This window comes from Schistocerca nitens, chromosome 2, assembly GCF_023898315.1.
Source record: "Schistocerca nitens isolate TAMUIC-IGC-003100 chromosome 2, iqSchNite1.1, whole genome shotgun sequence".
Classification (NCBI taxonomy): domain Eukaryota; kingdom Metazoa; phylum Arthropoda; class Insecta; order Orthoptera; family Acrididae; genus Schistocerca; species Schistocerca nitens.
This window is the reverse complement of record NC_064615.1, coordinates 1,011,359,215-1,011,372,626: the sequence shown is the minus strand read 5'-3', so window position 1 is coordinate 1,011,372,626 and position 13,412 is coordinate 1,011,359,215. Positions and strand designations below refer to the sequence as shown.

The 13,412-nt window shown below is 41.2% G+C and overlaps 1 protein-coding gene across 1 annotated transcript in view; it reads right to left on the bottom strand.

The window, feature by feature from the left end:
- The window catches only part of LOC126237361 (probable ATP-dependent RNA helicase DDX46), a 165,510-nt gene extending 156,594 nt beyond the window's left edge, over positions 1–8,916 (bottom strand). Inside the window, exon 1 of the mRNA XM_049947429.1 lies at positions 8,761–8,916. Within this exon, the coding sequence (XP_049803386.1) occupies positions 8,761–8,777 (17 nt within the window). The 5' untranslated portion in view covers positions 8,778–8,916. The remainder of the gene's footprint in view (positions 1–8,760) is intronic.
- Between the last annotated feature and the right edge of the window lie 4,496 nt (positions 8,917–13,412).

Sequence of the window (13,412 nt, the reverse complement as noted above, 5' to 3'; positions counted from 1 at the left end):
TCATAGGAGGTGGGATGTATGGCTTCACATCACATCGATAAACCATAATCTTAACTTTCTCAGGGAGGGTATCCCCTTCAAAGGCCAGGATAAAGGCACCAGTATCAATGCGATTGTCTTTAGGACCCTCCTGAACACGCCGAACAAAGTGAACACCCTGCCGTCCGAGATTGTCCCGAAGTTCCTCATCAGTTTGAAGGATGAGGTCCCAGTGAAAAATCACACCTTGTACCATATTTAGAGACTTGTGGCGTGTAATGGACACAGGAATTGTGTTCACTTTGTTCGGCGTGTTCAGAAGGGTCCTATAGACAATCGCATTGATACTGGTGCCTTTATCCTGGCCTTTGAAGGGGATACAGGCACGAAGGGCCGCAGGTTGGGCAGCTGAAGCAGTTTTTAACAGCAACGAACCCGACCGCATCTTGCTCAGAGAGTCCACTTCGCCAAACTTGTCTTCAATGTGTTCCACAAAGAATAAAGGTTTGGTATTGGTGAAAGTATCTCCATCAGTCCTGGTGCAAACTAGGTAACGGGGGAAAGGTTTCGCCCCTAGCTGACGGGCCTGACCCTCTTCCCAGGGGGTAGCCATGGAAGGGAAGGGAAGGCCGAAGGGGCAAGAGAAGCAGCACTTGAGGAATCAGTTCCACACAGAGAGACGGCCACAGAAGAACGGCCAGAGTTCTGGACCCGTGTGCGTTTCATTTGCATAGCGTCCGCCCTGATACCACCCACTCCGATCAGGGGCTCTCCTCACAGGCGCCAACCAGCCACGGCAAGGGCCATCTGACACGGCAGCCATTGCCAGGAGTTCCGATGCTCCAGGATGACGAGAAACCACTCCAAGGCATGCATGAGGAGGTCACAGCTCAGGTATCAGAAGTGTGATCCCTGTGTGTTCAGGGGGCTCAACCAAAAGGGTACATAGCGACCCCACCACACGGGCTGGCTATGCACCCTAGCATCAGACAACGACGTGAAAGAAAAGGTGGAATGTACTAGGAGGGCGCACGTTGGAGACACTAGGTAAGGTGCTCTTCCCCAAATGGCTCACACTACGGAGGAGAAATTTTGTAATGGAGGTCAAACCCCAGAGGGGGACCAAGGAATGCCAAAAGGAGGAGATGATTATGCAACAAAGCCGAATTGTAAAACCAACAGAACCAGGAGGATAGTGGGGCCAACACAAGCAAAGACACCAAGAGAGGGAGAGGAGAGGGCGAGGGGAAAGGAGCAAGGAGGGGAAGGGGAAGGAAATGCAGCCCTGGAGAGAAAGAAGGCTGCAATAGCTCGGGGCCCCGTGCTCGCCACACACGTATCCACAAAAGAGTTGTGGACCCCCTGGGGGGGATTGGGACTGTGTGGAGGGCATTTAAAGGCTTCGTAGTTGAAATTCTGCAGAGTACCTCAAACAACCTTGGCAATTTATGGGCAGGCATTATATCCTGCAATAGGATAATTCTGACTGCCAACATTTCTGGGCGATAGGACGCGGGTACGCTTCAATTTCCGCAAAGTGTTGATTAACTGCGGAGTGGAATTTCATAAAGTCAAAGAACACTGGGCCCTTGTAGTCAAAGAAAAAAATCACTGTGACTTTACTAGAGCAGGCAAGCATTTGCTGCCATTTCTGACAGCAGCATTCACCACAGCAATGACAGAACAGTTAATGGCACAACAAGCCTGTCCTGGCCGAATGCTGCCTTTCAGTGACACCCTAACTTCTCGAAAACATTAATTCTAAGTACACATGTCTGCATGTGACATACTGTGTCTGCCATACAAAGCAAACATTCAGGCATGAATTTCACTTACTGACACTCCTTCCACAGTAAAACACTGCATATCATCTTACTGTTCCACTTTCCTGGCCTCCATAGTGATGTTGAATGCACACCCGCTGACTTCTCATCAAGCATGTGTAACAGACAAATGGCACAGCTGTGAATGTTCATGTTTTTCTTTCCTGATTCCCAAAAGATAAACACACTTACCAAGTTACCAATGTCTGCACCACACCTGTTGCACAGCTTGTCTTGTTTTCACTTGACTGCCCTTTATACATGCAGCACTGAAAAGTGGGGAACAAAACGCAAAGGCAGGTACAGAAAATCTCGGGATGGAGCACGTAATGGAGGGACACAGAGTAGGAAAGTCTACTGCAAATGGTAAACTGTTAACTGAATTCTGTGCAAACAACGAGCTAGCTAAAGAAGGAACACTGTTTTCGACAAAATATCACACACCGGCAAGGACTGAGAGACTCAAATATGCCATACTTTAGAAAACTTGATTTACAGAATTAATTCTATAAAACATATACATAGGGCATTCAAAAAGTTTTGCACAGTTCTCTCTTAATTTTTTTATTTTTTCCAGGAAGAGAATGAAATTTTTGTGAACATATTTGGAACATTTAGCTATAAGTTGGTATATAAAAGAATTTTCTTTTATTTACAAGTGAGCCATAACGGACCGTGAAGTAGATGTCAGGTTGCGACAATGGTCGGTGATGGAGTTCCTCTTCAAGACCAGCGATGACTCTGCCACATCGATTCACAGGAAGTTGCTCCCTGGTTATGTGGAGGACACAGTGGATTGCAGCACTATACAGTGGTGGTTGCAGAGGTTTAAAGAAAGTGATTTCTCTCTACTGGACAATCCACGATGCAGTAGACGATCGACGGCAGTGAGTGATGTGAATAAGGAGACCATTGATCAAATCATCCAAAATGACAGATGTGAGACAACACGACAGCTTGCTGAAATGATTCGTTTGTCATTGGGTAGTGTGGTATCATTGGTGCAGTCACTGGGGTACAGAAAAAACTGTGCATGTTGGGTGCCTAGATTATTGACAAGAGAAATGAAAACGATGAGGAAGAATGTGTGCGAGGGTCTCATGAAGACCTTTACTGAAGAGTGGAAACAGTGTTTTGACGGTGTCATTACCCAGAATGAAACATGGTTGTTTTTGTCCAAACCTGAGAGCAAAACCCAATCCATGGAGTGGCGTCATCTGGAGGAGGAGGAGGAGGAGGAGGAGATTAGTGTTTAACGTCCCGTCGACAACGAGGTCATTAGAGACGGAGCGCAAGCTCGGGTGAGGAAAGGATGGTGAAGGAAATCGGCCGTGCCCTTTTAAAGGAACCATCCCGGCATTTGCCTGTAGCGATTTAGGGAAATCACGGAAAACCGAAATCAGGATGGCCGGAGACGGGATTGAACCGTCGTCCTCCCGAATGTGAGTCCAGTGTGCTAACCACTGCGCCACCTCGCTCGGTCGTCATCTGGGTCCCTCTCAGAAGAAGAAACCAACACTTTCGTGAACAGCAGGCCAAAAGGTAATGGCCTCCTTCTGAGATCAGTGTGGTGTCATTTTCATTGACTTTTTGGAAACTGGCTCCACAATTAACTGGGACTGTTACTGTTTGTCTTTGGACAAGCTGCGACGTGCGATCAAGACCACAGAACACAGCTTCAAAGTCAGCTCATCAGACTACACCATGACAATGCCCAACCCCATACAATCCTTATGGCACAGGAGAAAAGAAGGAAAATGGGTTGGAAAGTTGTTCCTCACCTCTCTACAGTCCAGACTTGGCTCCGTCTGCCCACCTGCGTGCTAAAACATTTGATAGTGAGAAAGACCTTATTTTCTGTATCAAGCTATGGTGTAAAAGTCAATCCCCAGAATTTTACCAAAGTACATTTACATCATGGGAAGAATGTTGGGCCAGATGTGTCACAGCTGATGGAGGCTACACTGAGGCGGCTCAATGTATAGCTAAATGTTCCAAGTATGTTCACAAAATATTTCGTTCTCCTCCTGCAAAAAATAAAAAAATTACAGACGACTCTGCAAAACTTTTTGAACACCCTTTCTACACAAATACATTGATGGAAAAAAAGAACTGAAACACCAAGACGAGCTGTGTGACAAACAAAAGTTGGTAGGCACATTCCTAGATCTGAAAGATGACGTCTATTCAAATTTCATGCCTGTCGCATAAGATTGGTGCTAGTAGTGCCACTGTGAGGATACACACTGTCATGATCATGAGTGTTAGTTACCTTTGAGACTGAATGTGGTGAGTTGATGTTTGTTAACAATTCCTTAAAGACGACAAAGATGCCAATGTCAACACCTCATTGAGTTTGAATGAGGTCATGTAATTGGCTTGAGGGAAAACCATCGCGTTCAGAATATGGCACTGGAGCATCGTACTGCATCTACAGCAGCTATTTGGGCACCAGCTGGCACCACGGTGACACAACGAACTGTTACAAATCAGTTATTTCAAGGACAGCTCCAAGTCAGATGCCCTGTAGCATGCATTCCACTGACCCCAAACCACTGCCATTTGCGACTTCAGTGGTATCAAGTAAGAGCTTACTGGAAAGCATGGTGGAGGTCTGTTGTGTTTTCTTGACGAAAGTTGGTTCTGTTCTGGTTCCAGTGATAAGCTATTCACAATAAAGTGCCTGGCAGAAGGTTCAATGAACCACTTTCAAGCTGTATCTCTATCGTTTCACTCTCGAATGGCGTCCGGGAAAAATGAAAATTTAAATTTTTCTTTGCGAGCCCTGATTAAGACGTGATGATCATTTCTCCCTATGTAGGAGGATGCCAACAGAATATTTTCACAATAGGAGGAGAAAACTGGTGATCGAAATTTCATGAGAAGATCCCATTGCAACGACAAATGCCTTTGTTTTAATGATTCACTTATCATGTCTGTGGCACTATCTCCCCTATTTCGCGGTGATACAAAACGAGCTGCCCTTCTTTGAACTTTGTCGACATCATCCGTCAGTCCAACCTCACGATGATCCCACATCACAGAGCAATACTCCAGAATAAGGCGGACAAGCGTGGTGTAAGCAGTCTCTTTAGTAGACCTATTGCACCTTCTAAGTGTTCTGCCAACGAAGCGCAGTCTTTGGTTTGCTCAACCCCCAACATTATCTATGTGATCGTTCTAATTTAGGTTATTTGTAATTGTAATCCCTAAGTATTTGGTTGAATTTACAGCCTTCATATTTGTATGCCTTATCGCATAACAGAAATTCAGCAGATTTCTTTTAGTAATCATATGAATAACTTCACACTTTTCTTTATTCAGGGTCAGTTGCCACTTTTCACACCATACAGAAGTCTTATCTAAATCATTTTTCAATTCGCTTTGGTCATATGATGACTTTACAAGATGGTAAATGACGGCATCATCTGCAAACAATCTATGAGTGCTACTCAGATTGCCGCCTATGTCGTTAATATAGTACAGGAACAAAAGAGGGCCTATAATACTTCCTTCGGGAACACCGGATATTACTTCTCTTTTACTCTGACTTTCCGTCCTTTACTACAAACTGTGACCTCTATGACAGGAAATCATGAATCCACTCCCACAACTGGGACAATATTCCACAGGGTCTGCTTTCGTATGACAAGAGGAGCACACTCGTGACTGTTCCTAGCACCTTGACTGTAAATCTGTACTTCAATCTGGTGATTCGACCTGTTGTGCTGCCATTCATGAACAGCTTACCACAGGGTGTTTCTCAACAGGATAATACTCATTCACGTACACAGCTGTTGTTACCCAACATGCGCTATAGTGTGTTGACATGTTGCCTTGGCCTGCTCGATCATCAGATCTGTCTCCAATCAAGCACACATGGGACATCATTGGATGACAACTCCAGTGCCATCCACAAACAGCACTAACCATCCCCGTATTGTCTGCAACAGGTATGGACATACGGTAACTGCACAACACAATGCACGAACATGCTTGAATTCTACATTCTGGCAGTTATACCAGTTATTAATGTATCAGCGTTTCACATTTGCAATGACATATCTCACACTTACATTAAACTGTGATCTTGCAATGTTAATTACTTAAACATGTTACCTAGACAAATGTATTCACAAAATTTCATTACTCTACATAAATTATTTTTCGGTGTCCTGATTTTTTTTTTCTTTTCTATCAGTGTAGTATAAGCTTCATTTAAATTTCAAGTCAGTACTGTTGGCATAAATTCCATTATCTTTTTCATGAATGTTGGGGCACTACACATAGTATACTTTCAGATTTTAACTAAAAGTTGTCATTTTTCGATTCATGTCACTTTTCTTGGGGAACTGGAAAAGATTATGGCCCGATATAAGAAATAAAACAGGAGCTGATATAGGCAGTGACTACCAGCTGACTCTAGTTAAGGTGCACTTGGAAACCTTAGCTACAAAGAAGAAATTTGATGTCCTAAACAAGTGGTTTGGTCCTACTGACAAATAGGACTTTGGACTAGAACAGCAGAACAGAAATGAACCACTCCACATAATGGAGGATGGAGTAGAAGAGCTATGGCAGGAAGTCAAGAGAGTGATTCTTGAAACTGCCGAAATGGCAGCTGGATTCAGAGACAGTAAAAAAAAAAGACCGGATGAGTGACGTCACCCGGAAGTAAATGGGAGAAAGGAAGAATATTAAAGTGAAGATTAACATGGCAATAAGAAGACAGTGAAAGACTGAGCTTGTATTGAGAGTATACCAGAGGGGATCAAGAGGTGCAGAACAGAACAAATGAGAAGTCTACGGACAAACCAGTAAAGGCAAGGAAATGGAAATGGGTTGGGCACATTTTGCACAAAAATTGGTCAGCAATAGAGAAACAAGCCAGAAATGGAATCTTCAGGGTCATCACAGAAGAGGAAGATAAGTGTATGAAGACAGTAGAGAGAGAAGTAAAAGAAGCAGGTAGAAAGTGTGGAAGTGAAGGTAATGGGACAAAAATGAGTCCGCTGGTGGTGCTTCACTAAAGCCCTATGTTCCAATGACTGGAATGGAAGGACATAATGCAAGTCAGTCGGTCTTAACAAATGCCCTACTTCAGCTAAACTGGGACTGCAGATCCCTTGCATACAATAATTTTCATTCAGTACATAAGAAAAAATTATGCTACATATATTTTTTTCCTAATATTTGCTGATCATTAGGATTAAATTGTTCAATTCAAAAGAACTTGTAGGCCTAGTCGAGCCACTGAAAGAATGCTAGTGACTGCCAGCAGTTATGTTGTCACTGCTACTATGTAGCTGTTTGCTGTTACACCATGTTGGTTGTCCATCTGTTGCCCTCTCAAAACCTTAAGTTGTAGGGGTCGCAATGCTGCTCTGTCAACATGGCAACATTTACAAATTTCAGAGCTCGGATACACACTAGCGCGTCTGCTCTACAAAACCCCACCACGTGCGTGAAGTGTCAGGGATGTTCTTCCAGCGGCATGACTATAATAACAACAAATGAAACATCAACTCAAAGACATCTATATTATTTACAATATCCTTCTTGCCATTAATATTTGTAAGAATAATATGATAACGTAAGTACAACATATACAGATGACAGACTTTTGCAACAACTGCTCTGTAGGTCAATGAGAGAAATTTGCACACGTCTAATACACTAGCAAAAGGAAGTACCCAAAGAAATTGCAACTTTATTAATATACTAAAGATTCTTACCCAGTACTTGAACCACTACGATCAAACGAGTAGCACCAATATTAAAATTATGCATTATCAACACTGATAATAATTATCTCTGTGTATGATGACTGCACATTGTCCACTCAAATGCACAAAAAGTGACAGACAGCAGTCAATCGTGGAACAGGTCACAGCCCTAAACTGGGCAATGAAATTTTTGGACTCAACATTAAATTTTGTAAGACAGCAGAGAAAGTTTCAAGTGTCACATGTCAATCTAGAAGTGAAACATCAGAAACTGTTATACACTAGCAATAGGCCGTTACTGGTACGTAACTTAATCAATTGGAAAGGGCTTCAGGTACCCAAAACGTGGAAATACGGAAGCGTCCGATCCCGCCCGTCTGCTTTGACCCATGACGTCACAAATATGGCGGAAACAAAAACAAACACACACACTTTCCACAAGAAGCCTAATGACACTAACGGGACAAGCGCGGGAAATGGGGTGTTTTGGGTGGGGGGCAAACTAAATATAAACAAATTTAGACGCCTTGCGTAGCTACAACGTGTAAGTGAAGACAGCCATGCATGAATACCCACCCACCTCCCCAGGGGTCGTAACCCCAGCAACCCATAGAAGATAAAGATGCTTCAGTAGCTGATTAGTGTTTTTTGTCTTTTTAAAAAAAATCTCACGGGATAGAACGAACAGATCAGAAAGATAAATATAATAAACTAAAACAGAAATTAGAGGAAACAGATAATTAAAATAAGTAATAGGTGTTTTTAAATTTTAAAAAAAATCTCACGAGATAGAACGAACAGATCAGAAAAGTAAATAAAATAAGATAAAACAGAACTGGAGACAGCCACACTCAAACCAAACTCCGCGCCGTCATGACGTCACACACGACAACACCCTTACGTCACGGGTCAAAGCCGACGCGTGGGATCGGACGCTTCTGTCGACCCCAAAACGTGAAGAGGATACATATCCATTACTGTTTACAGCCATTACTAATAGATAACAAAACAACAACTAAAACAATTCGAACCGCCAGCAAATTATAATTATTTTACTAGAACCCTCTATACAGGCGTCTCTAATGACACCGATGTCGACGGGGCGTTAAACACTACAGTTACTTCGTTCATTTATACACGCAAATAGTTTATTGGATTATCAAACAAAAATAAACTTCATATGTCGCTTACAGCTGAGTAACTCGTAAGTATAATCCTTCGAGGATTCTTACCCGCTACTTCGAACCATTGTCAGTGGGGCACTTTGGGCGTTTTGTCCGCGTGGCACACAACAGATAACTTGAGACACGGCTTAATAACAAACTACCACAAATAACATCAACAACACGCTGACGACATGTTGTCAAAGACCACAAAGGTAAAAACACACAGGTTTCATAACTATCATCTCTGATTGCAAGTAGCTTGAAAACTGGAAACAGCCTCCTTGCCGACAATAAAATCCAAGGAGGTAAGAATACGTCTTAGCAACAAGAGTTTGTTAATTTAACCGCACTTTCGAAACAGATGCTTTTCGTGTGCGGTATACTGTATTTTGACACTACTGGGAGTGGCTACAAACGAAGATACAGAATTTCTGACATTGACGATAGCATTGTGTTCAAAGAAGAAGGAAAAAACAAGACGCTGGTCCAAAGAAAGATTTACAATTAGACAGAATTAAACACATGAAAATCTGGTAAGGGAAATGTTAACTTTCTGCAGATGGACGTGGAACTTATTTAAAGTTACATCGCCCTCACACTGAAAAGAAGTATGCGAAAATTTTGTTTTTCTCCTTGGCCTTCTGATGACAGTTAATTAAAATATCACAACGTGGGAACTTATAACTCACACACTCCTTGTGAAAAGTGGGGAACTTGGGCTTTTTTAACTGCATTGCACTAACGATTGAATGTTAAGGCCAATTCACACTGACCGTCACGTCACGTCCCATCAAATCATTCTGCAATACGTTTCAAATGGCACTGACAAAATTTCTCAGGAAGAAAGTTTTGACGACTGACATCATCCGTCCGTTATTGATTACTTGACCCCCGACTCATTTCCTCCTGATACACGGCCATGCACACATCTTCATAATTCATTTCGCCGTGGTTACCGTGGTTGTTACCAATTGTTTGTTGCAATTTTGTCATATGATGACATGTTGGAGACCGTGGCTGTTTTTGAAGACAAATGTTGATGGTGTTAAGACAGCAACCAGCCACAAATTTACTTTGAGTTCCTTTATTCAAAGGAAACCGTTACCGGTTTCGAATCGTTGCGATTCATCATCAGACGGTTTACACGCTTTCTTTCTACATTTGGTGTGTTTTTATAGATTAATTGTCGTGAAACGTCGGTTTCGAGTGTTTGTTTCCATAACGTTCATCCAATCGATGTAAATGCATTCGCACTGCATCCTCGTTGTTGCACACGTAATAGTTCTCACTGTACACTTTAGATTTGTCGCTGAGATCATTCCAACCACGCACCACATGTGGTGCAAGCAAGGCACTAGGCTTTTCTGCAGCTTGTGTTAATAATGCATTTGTTGGCGTCCAATACATAGCTCCTAGGCAAATCCTGATGCAAGTAAACTCGAGTTTTTCTAGTTTAAAAATTGATTTTCTGTTGCCCCTACAGAACAACATGCTTTAATAGTCGATTTCAGAACTTACTGGGTTAGTACACACTGCTTCACTCATGTAGACTGTTCTTGTAATCGGAGAGAGATACTGATAGCTGGAGTCCAAAGTTTTTGTTAATGATGTCTTTTGTTCTTGTGGAGATATGTTCATAGCAATTTTCATCCTCAAACAAATATTTCTTTGTATCTAATGGAGAAGTGAAATACCAATTTTCGTAAATTTGGCATTAAATATTTTTAATGGAACGAAATATTTTATTAAAAATTTTGGTCTCTTATTGCACTCTCCTAGGGGTTGAATTTCCAGAAACTCGTATTTTTTTAATTTCTAACCAAGAAGTCAAATACCATTTGTCGTAGATGTATCCTTAAAGATCCTTTAATGGTTCTTTAGTAATTATTTATTTTCAAAAAAATTGTCACCTGCATTTCCAAAAATGCTGAAATATGTATTTTTATTTTCTGACTGAGGAACAATAAAACAGTTTCCGTAGTGCTAACTTCAAAATTCCTTTTATAGTGGCATGCTTTCAAAAAGCTGTTCATCCAGTTCTTCACACCAATGGGGAAAGGGGGGGAATTTCCGATAACCCCTTCTTAAACAATGCTTAAAATATAAGATCCACATGCTCTCCAAACTTCAAGATTCTACCTTAATGATTTGGGCTGGTGATGATGAGTTAACGAATTAGTCTGACTATTTCACTCCCTTAGGGATGTGTTTTCCAAAACGAGTAAAACAGTTTATTTTTTCATGTCTAATTGGAAGCCAAACACCATTTTTTAAAGATTTAGTTTTAAAAATGCTTTTGCAATGAAATATTTTCATAAAATGTTTCACCCCATATTTCACTCCATTATTGTTTGAATTACCAAAAACAGTGGCATGTGTGTTTTATTTCTAAAATAAGAGGCAAATACAAATTTTCATAGATTTAGCTTCAACAATGCTTTCACAATGAAATATTTCCAAAACTGTCATCCCATATTTCATCTCCTCAGGCGCTCAATTTTCAAAAACACTGGAAAACATGTTTTTAGTTGAAATCGAGAAGTCAAATATAAATGTTCATAGATGTAGCTTTGAAAATACTTTGGTTGTTCTTTAATAATGATTCCTTTAAAAAAAAAGCTTTCACTACTATCGCCCTCATAGGGTTAAATTTCAAAAAATGCTGAAAAACATATTTCTTTATTTCTGACTGGGAAGCCAAATACCAATTTTCATAGATCTAGCTTCAAAACTGCCTTAACAGAGATGTTTTTCAAATAAAACCTTCATCCCCTATTTCACCCCTTTAGGTTTGGAATTTTGAAATATCCCTTCTTAAATGATGCCTACAGTATAAGATCTGCACCCTCTCCAAATTTCAAGTTTGTACCTTTAGTGGTTTGGCCTGGGTGTGATGAGTCAGTCAGCCAGGACATATATAGAGAGAGAGCAGACTGCATATTAATAGCAGAACAGCGTGACCCACTACCCAGCATACTCTTGTAATTGAGCACATCACACTGAGGCAATGTTGGAACTTCTCTAGGTGGTACACAGTATGCCCCACCCATGATGGCATGAGCTCATAATCATTCCTAGGAACTAAGTCTTCACAGAGGAAATTTGTTTATTTAATCTTATGTGTGCCAGTCGCTGTGAAGCCCTTCAGCTGCCAGAGTTAACCACAGTCGTCTTAAATACTGAAAGCTGTAAGCCATTAGATGCCAATCATTTTTCTAACTGGGATGGTGCTTGACCCACTACTCTACTCATTTCTTCAAGGCTGGTAGCAGAAGTATACATGCATATCTCATCAGCATACTGTAGTACTCGAGTAGCTTTTGGCAGCCTAGTTGCCATGCCTGCTGTGTAAACATCAAATAGGACAAGTCTCAATGCAAGTCCCTGTGGAAGTGCTGCAGTGGTACACCTTGTGCATACAGTTTTATTTTTTCATGTAAGAGAATAGACCTTCTAACCAAAAATTTGGTTATACCATAAACAAAATTTTATGGCAGTCCTACCTCTATCATAGTTTGTTACAGTAAGGGTATGGTAACATTATTGTATGCCCCTTCAATGTCCACAAACATGGGTGAAGAATACTGTATTTCCTCAAATGTACTTTGTATGCCCAAAGTGAGATGTTTCACACTATCTAAAGTAGTGCAATTCTTCCGAAAACCATTTTGATAGTCTCATGGTATACTATTAGTTTCGAATTATCATTTAAGATGGCTTTTAATTAATTGTTCCATTTCACAATGCACAATGAGAGTGCTGTGGTTCTATAGGAGTCAGCAGATGTTGGATCGTTTCCAGGTTTCAGAATTTGTATAATGATTCATGTAGTATAATATTTAGCAGGTGATTATTATAACTATACTGATTGCAGGTATCCAATAGCCACCGTTTCGCAGATTAAAATAAATTCTACAGCACATCATAATAAATAGTGTCGATTCCTGGTGCTATGTTCACTGAGCAGGTTAAGGCAATCGACAGCTCTGCTTTTGTAAACGACAAGCATAGCATGAAGTGATATTTCTTCTGGAACACTTCAAAGGTTCTGCCAGCACTGATAGACGCGCTATTTTGTCTAGATATATATATATCTATGAGTGATTCATCCATTTTCTTGAAATTGATATTTCCTTGGTCCTATGTTGAAGAGCCTTGATATGTCCCCATATATCTGTGACTAGTATCTTTATGCAATTTGTTACAAAATTCTGACCATAGTCTGTCTGTAAACTCAAGAGCGAGCAAGCGCTTTTGGTGGGGGAAGTGGCCTTTCCTGGAGGAGCGCTGCCACTGGCGTACAGGGGCACCAAAAATCTGTTGCCCGTTATCTGTCTAGCAGTGTAGATAGGCGTGCAGTGATATACATCGTTTCTGTTCGTGGCATCTTAAGATGCCAGTGTCAATGAGTTAACTTTGTATGCTTACTGATGTACCTCGATATCCGGAAGTGATGCATAGTCGTCTAGCATTGCAAGAAAACGTGCAGAATACGAAGAGGAGATATTTGGGGAGTAACGAGCGTTCGATCGTCTCTAATGTTATTACAGCGTGTATTAAAGAGGCAACCCTAAAAGAACTGTTGGCTAATATTACCAGTCCCAATCAAAGGGCTGCAATTTATGCAAACGTCAGCCTCACCTAATAGGACGCATAAGTAAGGAATGGAAAAATAAGCCACATGGTTTACTGGAATCGCCACAAAGGAAAACTAATAA